The sequence below is a fragment of the Petaurus breviceps genome, unplaced genomic scaffold (genome assembly GCF_028583685.1).
Source record: "Petaurus breviceps papuanus isolate PSGF00001 unplaced genomic scaffold, PetGlider_PUasm1.0 91041, whole genome shotgun sequence".
Taxonomy (NCBI): Eukaryota; Metazoa; Chordata; class Mammalia; order Diprotodontia; family Petauridae; genus Petaurus; species Petaurus breviceps.
In genome coordinates, this window is record NW_027187400.1 from 3,065,593 (window position 1) to 3,079,768 (window position 14,176).

General features: G+C 47.9%; 1 protein-coding gene across 2 annotated transcripts in view; it reads right to left on the reverse strand.

The window, feature by feature from the left end:
* Positions 1-14,176, reverse strand: part of PTPRU (protein tyrosine phosphatase receptor type U) — a 104,670-nt gene that overhangs the window by 32,175 nt on the left and 58,319 nt on the right. For both annotated transcript variants that reach the window (XM_069079287.1, XM_069079286.1), the window contains exon 14: positions 11,079-11,217. In XM_069079287.1, coding sequence (XP_068935388.1) covers positions 11,079-11,217 — 139 coding nt within the window. The remainder of the gene's footprint in view (positions 1-11,078; positions 11,218-14,176) is intronic.

Sequence of the window (14,176 nt, forward strand, 5' to 3'; positions counted from 1 at the left end):
GAAGGAGAAAAAAAGACTATAAAGCCCCCTGGACCCAAGTAGAACCACAGACTTCACCCTCTTCATCCTCCCCAGAAACTATGGCCTCCAACTCTACGCAGAATCAAAGGTTTAGAGCTTGAGGTAGGAGGACATTCAGTCCAACCCAACCATTTCACAGATGAGGAAACCAAGGCTCAGAAACATTAAATGGCTTGTGTAAGGTCATAAGCAGTAATCAGCAGAGGAGAGATTTGAACTCAGGTCTTCTGACTCCAAATTCAGTATACTTTCCACTGTCCCATACTATCCCCTGCCTCCCATGAAGGGGGGGAAGACCTAAGCCACAGAGGAATGTGAAAAAGAACCTGCTGTAGTGACCCTCTCCTTTGGGAGACTCTGGGAATCTTGCCCCACTGCCTGACCCCCAGAGGTTGGACTCTGCTGATTCAGAAGAGAATGTCCTGTATGAGGAAGGGTATAATCCTAGACCATGCCCATTCCCAGGGGTTAGGTGGCTCCAACCAGTTACAGACCACAATGTATAAACAGGGTTATCCTCCCACCCCTGTCAGCCATTTTCCCAATTCCTCACTTACATTGTCCCAAGGAATCTCATAGACTTCAAACTTCCATAAGACATCCCCCTTGGCAGCACTCCCAGCTCTCCCCACAGTGCCATCTTTATGCCCCATCTCTGACAGTGGGGAAGGGCTCATCCTGAATCATTCACACTGCTTGTGATCCATAACCCTAGATATATAGACTACTCTGTGTGAAGCTGATGAGATTATAAATTCCTTGAGGACAAGAACTTTGTCTCATGTCAGTCTTATACCCCCAATATCCATTATCCAGCAGGTGGCTAAAAAAAGATAGAATTGAAGTGAATTAACTGGTCCATGTTAGGATCAAACCCCAATCTCCTCCTCCTGGACACCATGCTATAACCCCTGAGCCACCCAACCTAGGTTATAACCTCAGACCAATGCCTTTCACGTGATGTGGTCTGCAGCACTGGCCTGCCACCTTGAATTCACTGCCTGACTCTGGCTTGGAAAGAGGTCATGGTGGTCAGGGAGTGGGACAGAGGTAAAATACCAGACTTCCAGTTTTCCTTCCATGGAGAGGGAGAGGGGAAGGAATAGGGAAGAGAAGATTCATAGGGGAATTAGAAGAATCCAGGGTAAGGAGCAGATGTGTGTTTCTGGTGTCAGAAGGGCATAGGAGAGAATTGGGACTACTCAGATTGGAGAAGATAAGGTTGGGAGGAGGAAGGATGGTTTGGAGGAGCGGGTCTGTTTCCTAGTTCCACAAATAAGTCAGTCACAAAAAAAGGGCTGACCTCACGGGAGACAGGATACAAGTTAGACAAAAGGCACAGTTTCCGGCCTCAGACACTTAACACAAAAAACTAGCCATGTGACCTTGGGCAAGTCACTTAACCCCAACTTCCCTCCAAAAATAAAAAAAGGTACAATTTCTTGTTCATAAGGAGTATGAGACACTAGAGACCAGAGGGTATTAGGTATTAGATGGTATTAGATGTTAGGTATTAGATGATGTCTTAATGGTCTGTCCTACAAAGGGTTATACACACTTAGAATTGTAGAGTCAGAGTTGGGAGGGAATTCAGAGACCATTTTGTCCAACTTCTTAACCAACACCCTATCTACATCTCTGACAGAGGGGTCATCTAGTCTTTCCTTGAATACTCCCAGAAACAAGGAGCTCACTACCTTTACAGGCAGGGATTCCACTGTGGAATGGTCAGTTGTGAGAACAGTTTTTCCTCAGTCAAAGGAAATCTATTTATCCATTCTCTGATTTTGTCCTGCCCTCTCCCATCTGTGTCTGCTCAAGCTGTACTCCATGCCTAGTATGGACTCTTCACATCTCTGCCTGATGGAATTCTTCTTACTTTAAAGGCCCAGCCCAGGAGATACCTCCTCCATGAAGATCTCCCTGATCCCCATCCTCCCCCCAGCTAAAAGTGACCATGGTGGATAATTAACAATCAGTTCTCCAAAGGAAAATTGTACCTGGAATATGCTTTTAAATTTAAGAGTATTATTAACATTTTCTCCATCACTTTCTTAAGTCTAGAAGATAATCAATAAAACAATAAATCAAGCCCTAATCTGTAGCATCTGCAAATTTCTGAGGTATGTGTTTACACTGAGAATTTAACAATTGGCTCTTGAAAGCCAGTTGGAGCTGACTCCAGCATACTTCCTTTTCTGAATTCTACCTATACTTACCATGTTCTTAAATATTATAGTTATATATGGTCAGCTCCTTGAGGGCAGAGATTACATCTGTTTTTATCATTGTACCTTTGATGCCAAGCAAAGAGACCTTGTACTTAATAGGTGCTTAATAAATGTTTACAGAGTTGAGAAAGACAGACACAAGACAGAAGGTCATAGGATCATAGATTTAGGGCTACAAGGGCCTTCAGAGATCATCCTCTCATTTTACAGATGGGGAAACTGAGGCCCAGAGAAGGAAGGTATCTTGCCCAAGGTTACCTGGGTCTTAAGTGACAGAGCTGGGATTTGAACCCAAGTACTCTGACTCTAAAACCATTGCTCACATATAGCCATAAAGGAATATAAAAACACAAAGGTAGACAAAGACACAGAGAGAAATCAAGGCAGGAACCAAGAGGACAAAAGAGACTCAAACAAGAACACACAGAAGCAAGGAACAGGACAAAAAGAGAGAAGGGATGTAGAGATAGAGGAAAGAAATGAGACAGAAACTAGAGTAAGAAAGACAGAGAGAGAAAGGGGGAGAAAATGAGAAAGACAAGGAAAGGAAAAGAGGGGAGGGCAGGGAGAAAGAGACAGAGACAGAAAGGGAGGGAGGGAAGAGAGAGGGAAAGGAGGGAGAGAAAGGGTAGGAGAGAGAGAAAAGGGGAGGGGAGGGAAAGAGAGACAGAAAGGGGATGAGGAGGAAAGGAGGGAAACAAAAAGGAGGGAGAGAGAAAAGGGAAGGGGAGGGAGAGAAAGAGAAAGGGAGACAGAAAGGGGAGGGGAAGGAAGGGAAGGAGAAAGAGAAAAGGGGAGGGGGAGAGAGAGAAAAGAGGAGAAGGAGAGAGAGACAGAAAGGGGGAGGGGAAAGAAAAAGAGAGACAGAAAAGGGGAGAGAGGGGGAGAGAGAGAAAAAGAGAAAGTGAGGGAGGAAGGACAGGATGGAGAGATAAAAAAAGAGGGTGAGAAAGTGGGGGGAAGGGAGGGAGAAAGAGACAGACAGACAAGGACGTAGAGGCAGGACTGAAAACAGGCAGAACTCCAAGCTTGTGCCCATTCTTCCCACTGACAGAGCGTGTCCCAGGTTTGTGGGGGGAATGTCTTGTGGGTACTGCTCTTACTCTGTCCTCTTAGTAAATCAATTTGCTCTGAACTTAGGGGGGAAAAAGGCAGAAAGACAGAGACAGGGAGGGCTATAGAAACAGTAACAGGAAGCAAAACAAAGTCAGAGCCAGAAAGTCAGAGGGAGGTGGGGGGAGCGGCATGGCTGAGACAAGGAGATGGAGATGGGCTGGTCCAAGAAAGTATGGGAGACACTGGGGACACAGAGGCCAGGCTGGGGCCAGGTTACTTACGGGTAATAAGAGTAGGAATAGTAGTCCCTCCTGGGCAGCGTGCAAACAGAGAACAGAATTCATGTAAATGGATGCAGCAAAGGGACCTGGCCGGGGCCCCAGCGACAGGGGAAGAGATAGGAGCAGAGGACCTGGCTAGGGGGAAAGAGGCATCAGGGCAGGAGGGGGTGCTCAGGGATCTCTGTCTCTGTCTCTGCTCTCAAGAAAAGCACACGGACCCCTCTTACACACTTTGACAGAGCAGTGTACTCAGGCCCCACAAAAACACTCCCCTTAAAGTCTTACACACCCACAATCAAATGCTCATAGCCATACAAATACACCGACCCACAGCAACACCCACACACTCTATGAGCCCCTGCATACATGTTCTAACATCCACTCAAGCATGTGGTCTCCTTCATTCACAAACACTTACACGTACCCAAAATACACACTCAAAAATCTCTACACTGTTACACAATCACACAAGCAATAACCAGTCACCCAAGAGTTTGATGAAGCCAGGGCTGGAGGATCTCCAGACATAGCCCACACACAACCTGAGCAGGACAATTCTGGGCCGGCTACTCATCCCACAGCAGCTCAGCTCAAGGGTCTCAAATTTAAGCTCTCCCACCTAATGCCCCCCTACAGGCCCTAAGAGACCCTCAAACTGCCCACCTCTGCAGCCAGCACAGCTGACTCCCTTCAGGACCTCCCTCCCCCCCCAGCCTCAGCGCAAGGCAACCAACCTAAGAGAATCATCAAATGCTGGAATTGGAAAGGACCTGGTCCAACCCATTGTCCAGTGAGTAAGCTCCATCCCCACCATAGTGTCTATTAACTATTCTAAAGCACTTTAATGTCCATCCTCCCACCGTAGCTTATAATACCCTATGAAGCAGGTCGGGGTTGGGGGTAGAGAGGAAGTATGAGGCAATGAAAAGAGTGCTGAACTTGGACTCCTAAGACCAAAGATCAAATCTTAAATCTTCCACTCACTACCTATGTGACCTTGAACAAGTCCCTCAACCTCCTGGGCCTCAGTTTCCTCACCTGAAAAATAAGTGGAGTAGTGAACTAGAAGGTCTTCCAGGGCCTTTCCAGTTCTAGATCTCAGCCTAGGCATCAATCCACTGCTCAGGGATGGATCCTTGAAAGGACCCATTCCGGCTCACTGGTGGGCTGGATGAGTGGGGTGATTAATGAATCAATGTCCATCTATCTACAGGAAGAGCCCTAATGGAGTGCTCTGACCTCAGACTTAGATAAAGACACAGTATGCTTATCATATTTGTAAATAACAAAAAAACTGGGATGGGACAGAAGGAACTAGCTAATATTTTGGATGACACAAATTGAATGCAAAATGAAATGATGAATCAAGACAGACTGGAATGGCGAGCCAAATTAAGTAAGGGGATATTCAATGGAAGTAAAAGTTAGGTCCCACCCTCGGGTTAAAAAAATCAGTTGAATAAGTTAAGGAAGGAATAGCTAGACAACAGTTAGAGAGAGAAAGAGAGAGAGAGACAGAGAGACAGAGACAGAGAGACAGAGACAGAGACAGAGACAGAGAGACAGAGAGAGACAGACAGAGAGGGAACCAACAATGTGATGTAGAAGCCAAAAATGCTAATATTATCATACAATCATAGATCAAGATCTGGAAGGGACCCATAAGGTTCATCAAGTCTAACCCTTTCATTTTACAAATGAGGAGACTGAGGCACAGAGAAATTATGTGACTCATTCAGGATCACAGCTAGTGCATGTAAGAGGCAAGATTCAAACCCAGGCCTTCTTAACCACAAGTCCACTGCCTCAACCATTACATCACTCTGCCCAAGGTCACACAGCCAATCTGTGTCAGAGGAGGGACCTGGGCTCAGATCTTTCTATTCCCAAGTGCCCTAACCACCACATCAGGCTGCCTCCCCACTTCATCAAGCATTTGTGACCCCTCTCCTGGCACCGATGGAAACCGAAACTCTAAAATTCAGTACATCACCTTCAAGAGTTACTATGGTCAGAGGATTGATTAACCTATGGCCAGTTCAGAGTCTTGAACTCAACTAGGCTGGTCTTCAGATAACAGACATCCAATCTATTATTACCTGCCAGATCCCTCTCTAAACCTTTCTGATTCGGTACGAAATGCCCAACACTCTGATAGCAGAATCTTCAAGAGTCTAGGATCACCCTATACTATAGTGAGGCATCAAACCTGGACTTGAGTGAAAGGATGCCAGCTGCCTTAGGTCATATTAATAGGAGAAGCAAGAGGGAGTCAACAGACTCACAGCATTCTGCCCTGGTTGAGTCATATTTGAGCACAATGTCCTTAGAAAGGTCGTTAACAAGTGGGAGGGGAAGGGAAGGGAAGACTGTACTGCCCAGGGATAAAATGGAGAAACTGGGGATGTGTATCCTGGAGAACAGAAAAGATGTGGGTGGGATACAATCACTGTCTTCAGATACCTGAAGGGTTGGCCCCATGGGAGTGAGACTGAACTTGTCGTGCTAGACCAGGGGTGGGGAACCGGAGGCCACATGCAGCCTTCTAGGTCCTTGGGGGCGACCTTTTGACTGAGTCCAAGTTTTACAGAACAAATCCTTTTATTAAGGGGATTTGTTTTGTGAAGTTTGGATTCAGTTGGAGGGCTGCACTTGAGGCCCTAGACATGTGGCCTCGAGGCCACAGGTTCCCCACCCCTGCAGACTGTGAGAGTGGACCTCTGAGAGGATCAATGGGCAAAGGTTTACAAGGAGGCTGAGTTAGTTCACCAGAGAGAAAACAAGAGCCGTTGGTGTAAGTAGTGAGTTACACTTCACAGAAGGTCTTCCAATGCAGACTGGATAACCACTTGTGGGAGATGCTGTAGGGAGATTCCTGCTTCAGGGACAAGTCAAACTAGCTGAGCTCTGGGGTCCCTTCTAGCTCAAACATATTGAGTCTCTAAGGAGACAGGGTCAGCCCAAGGCTCCAGCAAATCAGGCAATCACCATGCAAGCTTATGTTAGAGGGCACCCAAAGTATACCTCTAAGAGGCAAGTTTCTCAGAGGCATGAAAAGACAATCCTGAGGTCTCCCCTGGGAGCGGCCATAGTCCATACCCACTAAATCTGGACCAGAGGAGCCCAGGATGGGCCATAGAAAGGAAATTCTCCTCCCCTTGCCATCAGAAAATACTACCTGATGAGCACAATGTTCAGAAAAAAGAAGGGTTATGCTGTGCCTCTATCTCCATTCTCTTTTCTGGCTCTGATATCTTGCAGGGTCACCCACCTTCTGGCCCAGCTTTTCCATCTTGTTCTCTGTCTGCTCTGATGGTATCTACCCAGACCCAAATGCCAGCATGCTTTATAGTTCCTGAAAAGTCAAAGTGAACTCTTCCTCCTGAATCCTCCTCCTCCATTCAGTGTCCCTTACCACTACACCCTCTCTCCTCTTCTCCCTCCCCCCTCCCTCATCTGTCCCATCTCACTTATCCCCAGGTCAGCTGGGTTCATAGAGTCTCAGCCCAGATTCCAAAGGGTGTCAGTTTGTCTCCTCGGTCCTCACCTGACAGCTGAGCCCAAAAAACCTTCAGATCCCTCCATTCTCTTCTGCCCTTCTCACGACACCCCAAGAATCTGTTCCTGATGCTCCACCCTTAAAATATTAATCACCTACATTTGCATAAAGTTTTTTGCTTTTCCTCTTGGTTTAGCAACTCAGCCCCTCTCCAAATCAATCTCCCCATCCATTCATGGGCCCTGGAAGCCTACCACATGACTAGGACATGGGGCCATTCAGCCTTATAGAGAAGAGGCAGTGGCTGATGACCCCAAGACTTCTCCTTGAGTCACTGACTCAAGGTCACATAGCAATGCCAGGTTCCCCAGGCTTGTGGATAGAGCAGGGCCTTGGAAGTTGTGGTTAGGAAGAAGAGGTTTTAGAGCTAAGGCACAGGGGTCTATTTTGGGAAATATAAAGGGCCTCTGGGAGTTGAGCCACTTCCCCTAGGGATCCCCTGCCACCCTGGCCTCCCTCCTCCAACTTAGATCCGTGATATTCCCTTCCAAAGAACTCAACACGTCCCTGTGTATCTGAGCCTTATGCAAATCCACACTTCATTTGCTCCTTCTCATCAGTTTCCCACAGAGTTCTCCCCCTTACAAGTCTGGCCTCTCTCAGAGACCCCTCACAATCCAGGATAACCTGAGAGAGTGGAGGTGGAGATAGGGGGAGAGCAGAGGCCTGCACAAGGAAAGATACAATAGAAGTCTCTGAAGGAGCCACAGGGCAGACCTGGGGGGGGGGGGGGTATCCCAGGAGGAAGAGCCATGGGCCAGTAATGGGGGAAGGGGGAAGATTTGCTAAGTGGGGAGCCTCAGGGAGGACCCAAGGGTACATTGGCTTTAGAGAAAGAGATGATCATACACACCATCTCGTCTAAGCTCTCATTTTACAGTAAAAGGAATTCCTAGAGGAACGGAAATGGATCATCTTCTCCTTGAACAAGCCATCTGCAAACCAGGCCCCTGTCCTTAAGGATGACCCTCAGGACCCTCTCCCCTGTCATTGCCCCCTGTCCCTTCTCCACCAGGTTCCTCCAACTGCCCCAGTCCCCCTTGATCCCTGAACTCAAAGGGGCAGGAATCAGGGCCAACCCACCTGGCTCCCTCTTGACTGCATCTACAGCTATAACACAGGGGAGACCAGACTGAGGGGAGGGTACCTGCCCTTGTCCCACCATCCTGCTTATCTGCTCCAGAACAGCAAGAGGAAACAAAAGCCAATGGGTGGATGTGGGCCCAGTCTAGAGGCCGGGAGCCAGGAAGTGGTTCCGAGCCACCTAGGAGGAGGGCTGGAAGGTTTCCAGTACCAGCTCTTCCACCATCTCTTTGTGTAACCTTGGACAAATCATTCTCCCTCCCCAGGCCTGGGTTTTCTCCTCTATGAAATAACGAGATTGGTCTAGATCACTTCCCTCCAACACTAACCTTCTGTTGTCTGAAATCCCTCCCAGATCACACATTCTGTGTCTTCAGGTCCCTCGCAGCTCCTTCTGTGTTCTAACGGCCTTCCAGTTCTCACATTCCATATTCTAAGCTCCCTCCCCGCTCTGACATTCTGTTGTACACAATCCCTCCCAGATCAGACATTCTGGGGTCTAAGACACTCCTGTTCTGGCATCCTGTGACTTAACATGCCCTTCGGCTCTGACATTCTATGCTTCCATGAGTCTGAGATTCTATTCCATTTGTCCATATGCTGAACATTGTTTCCCAAATTATGTTTCCTAGAGTCTGAGATTTGGCTCCAGCTCCTTCTATGAAGAATGCAAAGAACCCAGGAAATATTCCCAATGTAAAAGCCAGTCCAACCACTTTGGAAGGGGACTGAGGGAGGAAGGGAAGAGTGATCTCCTTCTACAATGCTGAAGGACTCCTAAAATTCTAATCTACCCACAGAACAGCAAGGCTGGTGCTGAGCTGGGCAAAGATGGCAAAACTCCTGTGGAGCCGGTAACACAGGAAGTTAGGCTCTGGGTCCCCTGTCCAGAGGACATGGTGTGAGAAAGGATCACTGGGTTTTTTTAAATGCCCAACCCCAAGAGCTGGGACAGGAACAATAGAATGACATAAACAGCTCCTTTGTAAACAGTGCTTTGCCCTTTCTAAAATGCTTGCCCAGTGATCCATGACTTCATTTGACCTTCACAACATGACCTTCTGAGGAGAGGTAGGGCAGGGCTTGCTTCTCTCATTTCCCAAAAATGAACTGAAGCCCAAAGAGGGCTATGACTTGCCTGAGGTCACACCGTGAGTTAAAGGTGGAGCCTAGCTGGAAGCTGGATTGCCTAACCCCAGCCTCCTGTTCTGTCTACAGAGCTCCCATCACCACTTCCTTCTAGTGGAAGAGGGACTGGTTTTTGGTCTGCTTGACCCCATGGGGTCGGGACCGGGAGGTGCAGTCAGTGGAAGCTACAGGGAGGGATTCCAGATCAATACAGAGCGAGGCTTGCCAACCCCAATGGGCTGCCCTGGGTAGTGAGATGCTAAGGTCTTCAAGCAGTGACTGGATGACCAGCTTTTGGGGAGCAGTCAGCCTACATGCCTTGTGAGATCTCTTTCAGCTCTATGATTCTGAGGGAGTGCCAAAAGAGGGAATGGGTGGGATGAAGACTGGAGAATTTTCAAAGTCATTTTCCATCCCCCACGCCCACCACTGACATTCCTCAGTCCTCAGACTCTCATTGGCACAGTCTGACCAGATCAGACATCTGAGGGGCCCATGGAGAAGGCAGCAATGCACAACTTCATTCCATGCCACACCTGGGCTCAGGGCCTGAATGTGCCCTGACTTGCTCAGCATCTCTGAATACAGTCCTTAACTCTCCCGCCTATGGGCAATGCAGTTGACCTTTCTGCCTCCATCTACCCCTCCCCAATAGCCTAGGAGAAGGTGGGGAAATGAGAAGGGACAGCAGGGAAAGGGGCCATCCTGCCATGCTCTCGGCGAAGCCACCTTCCAGATGCTAATTCAGGCATACTGAGTGGGCACCATGCCACAGTTCTTGGGATAGTGGCATCTACTGGCATGGGCTGGCAGACCTACAGGCACAGTGCCTGCTCTTTTCATGGCTGATGTGTTTACAGACACACTCTCCAGCTTCAAGCTGGCACCAGGCTCATCCCCACTGATCTGACACTGACATGGAGACAACTTGTCCTCAGAGCCGGGAATGTTCCTGCTAAGCAGAATTAAAGTGGTCAGTCAAGGCTGACTAATCACAGAACCCGAGCCTGTGCCCCCCGTTCTCAATATTGTCCAGAAGTGGAATAGAATGCCCTTAGAGATGTCAGGGTTTAGCTGTAGCTAAAGGATAAAACTGAGAGGAAATGGGCTGTTACCCCATGGGGAGAAAGAGGGGGGCATGCTCTTGTCCACAGAGGAAAGGAAGGAAAAGCTGGGATTACCTACAAAAACAAGGTGAAAAATGATGGGTTTGACCATAGACAGAAGATGGATTTACCAGGGGAGGGAGGTCAAGGGCAATTGGTTTGCCAATGGAAAAATGGTGGGAGACTTTTTTTCCATTCAATCAATTAATAAAGATTTATTAAGCACCTACTATGTGCCAGGTATGTGGTAAGCACTGGACATCGGACCTCTCCATGGGAAGAGGCAAGGACCTTTGGTTTTGTCCATGAGGAAAAGCAGAGGACATTGGGAATTCTAGGTTTGCCCACTGGGGAAAGGCATAGGACAATGGGAGCTCTGGTCTTGTCCATGGGAAAAGATGGGCACTGGATTTTTCCATGGGGAGAGGCAGTGAACCTTGGATTTGTCTATAGGAAAAGGCAGAGGGACACTGAGTTTGTCCATGAAGAGAGGTCTCTCACCTCTCATCGGTGTCTCTCCCACCGATCTAACCACAGGGAGAAGGGGTCCCTGAATTTTCCCATGGGGAACTCAAGTGAGGTCCCTCCCTCCCGCCTTCCATATCCAACTCACCCTTTGCGAATGATGATTATGATGGCCCCCAAGAGGATAATGAGGACCACGAGGCCCCCAGCGCAGACACCTAGAATCAGGCCCATCTCCTCTGAGTGCTGGGATACCTCTAGGGGCCGCTTACTTTCCTTACAGGCAGCTGAGGAGACAGGAAGCCCAGAGCAAGGAGTCAGAGGGGACCCCTAAGACCACCCTGCAGAACCACAATGACAATGCAGCTCTCATGCAAAGTGACATGAATGAAAACAGAGATACACCCAATGACCATAGAGGGAAGGTGAGGGACACTGGATTTACCTGTGGAGGGAGTCACATGTGCATGCTCTGATATGGAGTTCCCCCAAAGCTTCCTATTGCCTTCAAGTCCAAAAGCCTCAGTTTGGCAATTGAGACCCTCCCTTAATCTAGCCCCAACTATTTCTTCAACCTCATGCTTCTTTCCTGTGGACCAATAATAAAAGTAATTCCATTTATCTAAGCCCAGCTTGCAAAACACTTTCTTTAGAACAGCCCCATGAGGTAGGTAAGCAAATCAAGCACTATTATCCCCATTTTACAGATTGAATCCAATAAACCTCTACTGAGCACCTAATATATAATAAATAGGGGCAACTAGGTGATGTCCCTGGAGTCAGGAAAGCTTTCAAATCTGACCATAGACATTAACTAACCATGTGATCCTGGGCAAGTCACTTTACCCTGTTTGCCTCAGTTTGCTCATCTGTAAAATGAAATGGAGAAGAAAATGGCAAACCACTCCAGTATCTTTGCCGAGAAAACCCTAAATGGTTCTACGAAGAGTCAGACATGATTGAAATGACTGAACAGGAAATAAATGTCCTGTGTTCTACGCTAGGCATACAAAGATCAAAAATAACAATCTCTGACCTTAAGAACTTATATTCTAACAAGGGGATATAAGGGGTATCCTGGTAAACAGAGCAGAGGCAACCAAGCAGTACATTGGATAGAGTATTGCATTTAGAGGTAGGAAAACTGAGTTCAAATCTTGCCTTAGGCACTTACTAATTTGTGGCTACGATTTAACTTCTCTGACACAGAGAAAGTGCTTAATATGGTAAATATTTCCTGAAACAGGACAGCTTTGAAAGTATCATATTAAATTTATTATATACTTTTTAAAAGCAAACTGTACCTAACAGGTTCACATATCATTCTCTTCCTGTTCTGCGTGGTATATAAATATGTTGCCTTGGGCAGGGGGTGGAGGGGGAGGATTGTTGATTAAATTCAGAGTAATTTTTTTTAATGCTTTCTTATTGATTGATGGACTAATGTGCCTCTATGTGTCCATGCTCAGCCTTCAAAGGCTTCAGGAGAAAACATTATGTCCCACAATAGAGCAGCAGGATCGTTACTAGGCCATAAGCTACCCAAATGCAAGGACGAGACCCTTTGGCCTCCCTTGGGGCCTCGTATGATGGCAGTGATGGTGATGGAGAAGATGGGAAACTGATGAAGGTAACAGCTGACCCAGCAGCCTGGGCTGGAGAAGATGATAGGGAATAAGACTTAATCAGGCTGCAGAAAAAAGGTAGACTGTTTCCTGGTGTCCCTTGTCATCCCACCCCAACCCCATACTCCCCCAGGGAAACTCCCAGGAGTCAGAATAAAGGAATCGGGACAGTCTAAAATCTAGACTGTCCTTTATTAGGTAAAATTGAGGCAAATCCTTTTATTAAGGGGATTTGTTCTGTGAAGTTTGTTTGGATGTGAAGATTTGTTCTGGATTCAGTTAAAGGGCTGCACTTGAGGACCTAGAGCACCACAGGTGGCCTCAAGGCCCCAAGTTCCCTTGATTTAGATTTAGATCCCCTAAATCCCCTGATTTAGACAGAACCCAGAATGCTGGAATATGAAAAGACCAAATCCACTATTTAGCAGATATGTAGAGAAGTGACCTGCCTTATAGAGCACAAAAAAGCCAGAAGTCAAGATTGGAACCCAGAATTCCTGACTCCTGACCTAGCCCCCCCAAAAGGTGCCTCAGCTTTAGCCTGATGACCCCTGACTAGCCTTGGTACAGCTGCACTTCAGGAGAGCCCCACCTCCACCTGAGAGCACAACCCCATTCCTTCCCACCATGGCCTGCCCCACAGCATGCCTCACTTCCACCCAGTGATCTATGAGCATCCAGGGAATTTCTGCAGTCACCAAGTAGTGGCTGCCCAGCTATCCCTGGGCAGCCATCCTTCCTGTCTTCCTTTGAGGATGGGGACAGCAGACTGGCCATCTGTACTCTCAGACTTAGATTGTGACCTCCCAGGCTGCCCTGAGCCTAAGGCCTCCCTTGGCCTCCTCCCTCCACACCTGAGCTGTTCAGCCTTCCCCCAGGGGTCACCCATGTATCCCAGAAGGAACCTACCCCCTTCGGCCTCTCTCAGGCTCTGCCTTGAGACCTGTTGCCTCCCCTCCCCCTGCCCAGAGCTAAGATATTCCTCCTCTCTCTGCACTGGACAAAAGAACAGAATGTCTCAGCCAAGCTCAGCAGCAACTTCATTAGCTCCCCAAATGTCACACCCTAGGAAAGCGTCAGGCCACAGCTGCCTAATTAGTCTGAACTCTATAAACAAGGGGGAGGAAAGGCAGAGAAATACTATAGACCTCTGCTCTGACATCCCCTAAAGTGTGGTAAGGGGAGACGGGGAGACTCCCCCTACCTCCAACTGCCAGGCAGTCAAGCTTCAAGCATTTCTTAAAGGCTTCCAAGGGGTCAGACACTGTGCTGCTAAGTGCTGGGCATGTGAAAAATGAAAAAAAAAAAAAACCCAGACCTTGTCCTCAAGGGGCTCAGCATGCAAACAATGGTGTATAGCCGAGGGTCTGAATGGATGCAAAGAGCAGCTGATATGTGTGCATGTGTGTGTGCATGTGTACATGTGTGCGTGCGCGTGCATGCATGTGTGTGTGTGTGAATCTTAAAAGGAGAGGACTAGCTGCTAGTGGGGGAGAGGGGACAAAGAAAGGCTTCCTACCATCCCTTGATTACCTAACCCTAAACTGACCTCTCCCCTGACAGTCACAGGGAATAAGAAGGAGAGAGGAGGAAAAATGCCCCTTCCCCTCTACCTTTCCTA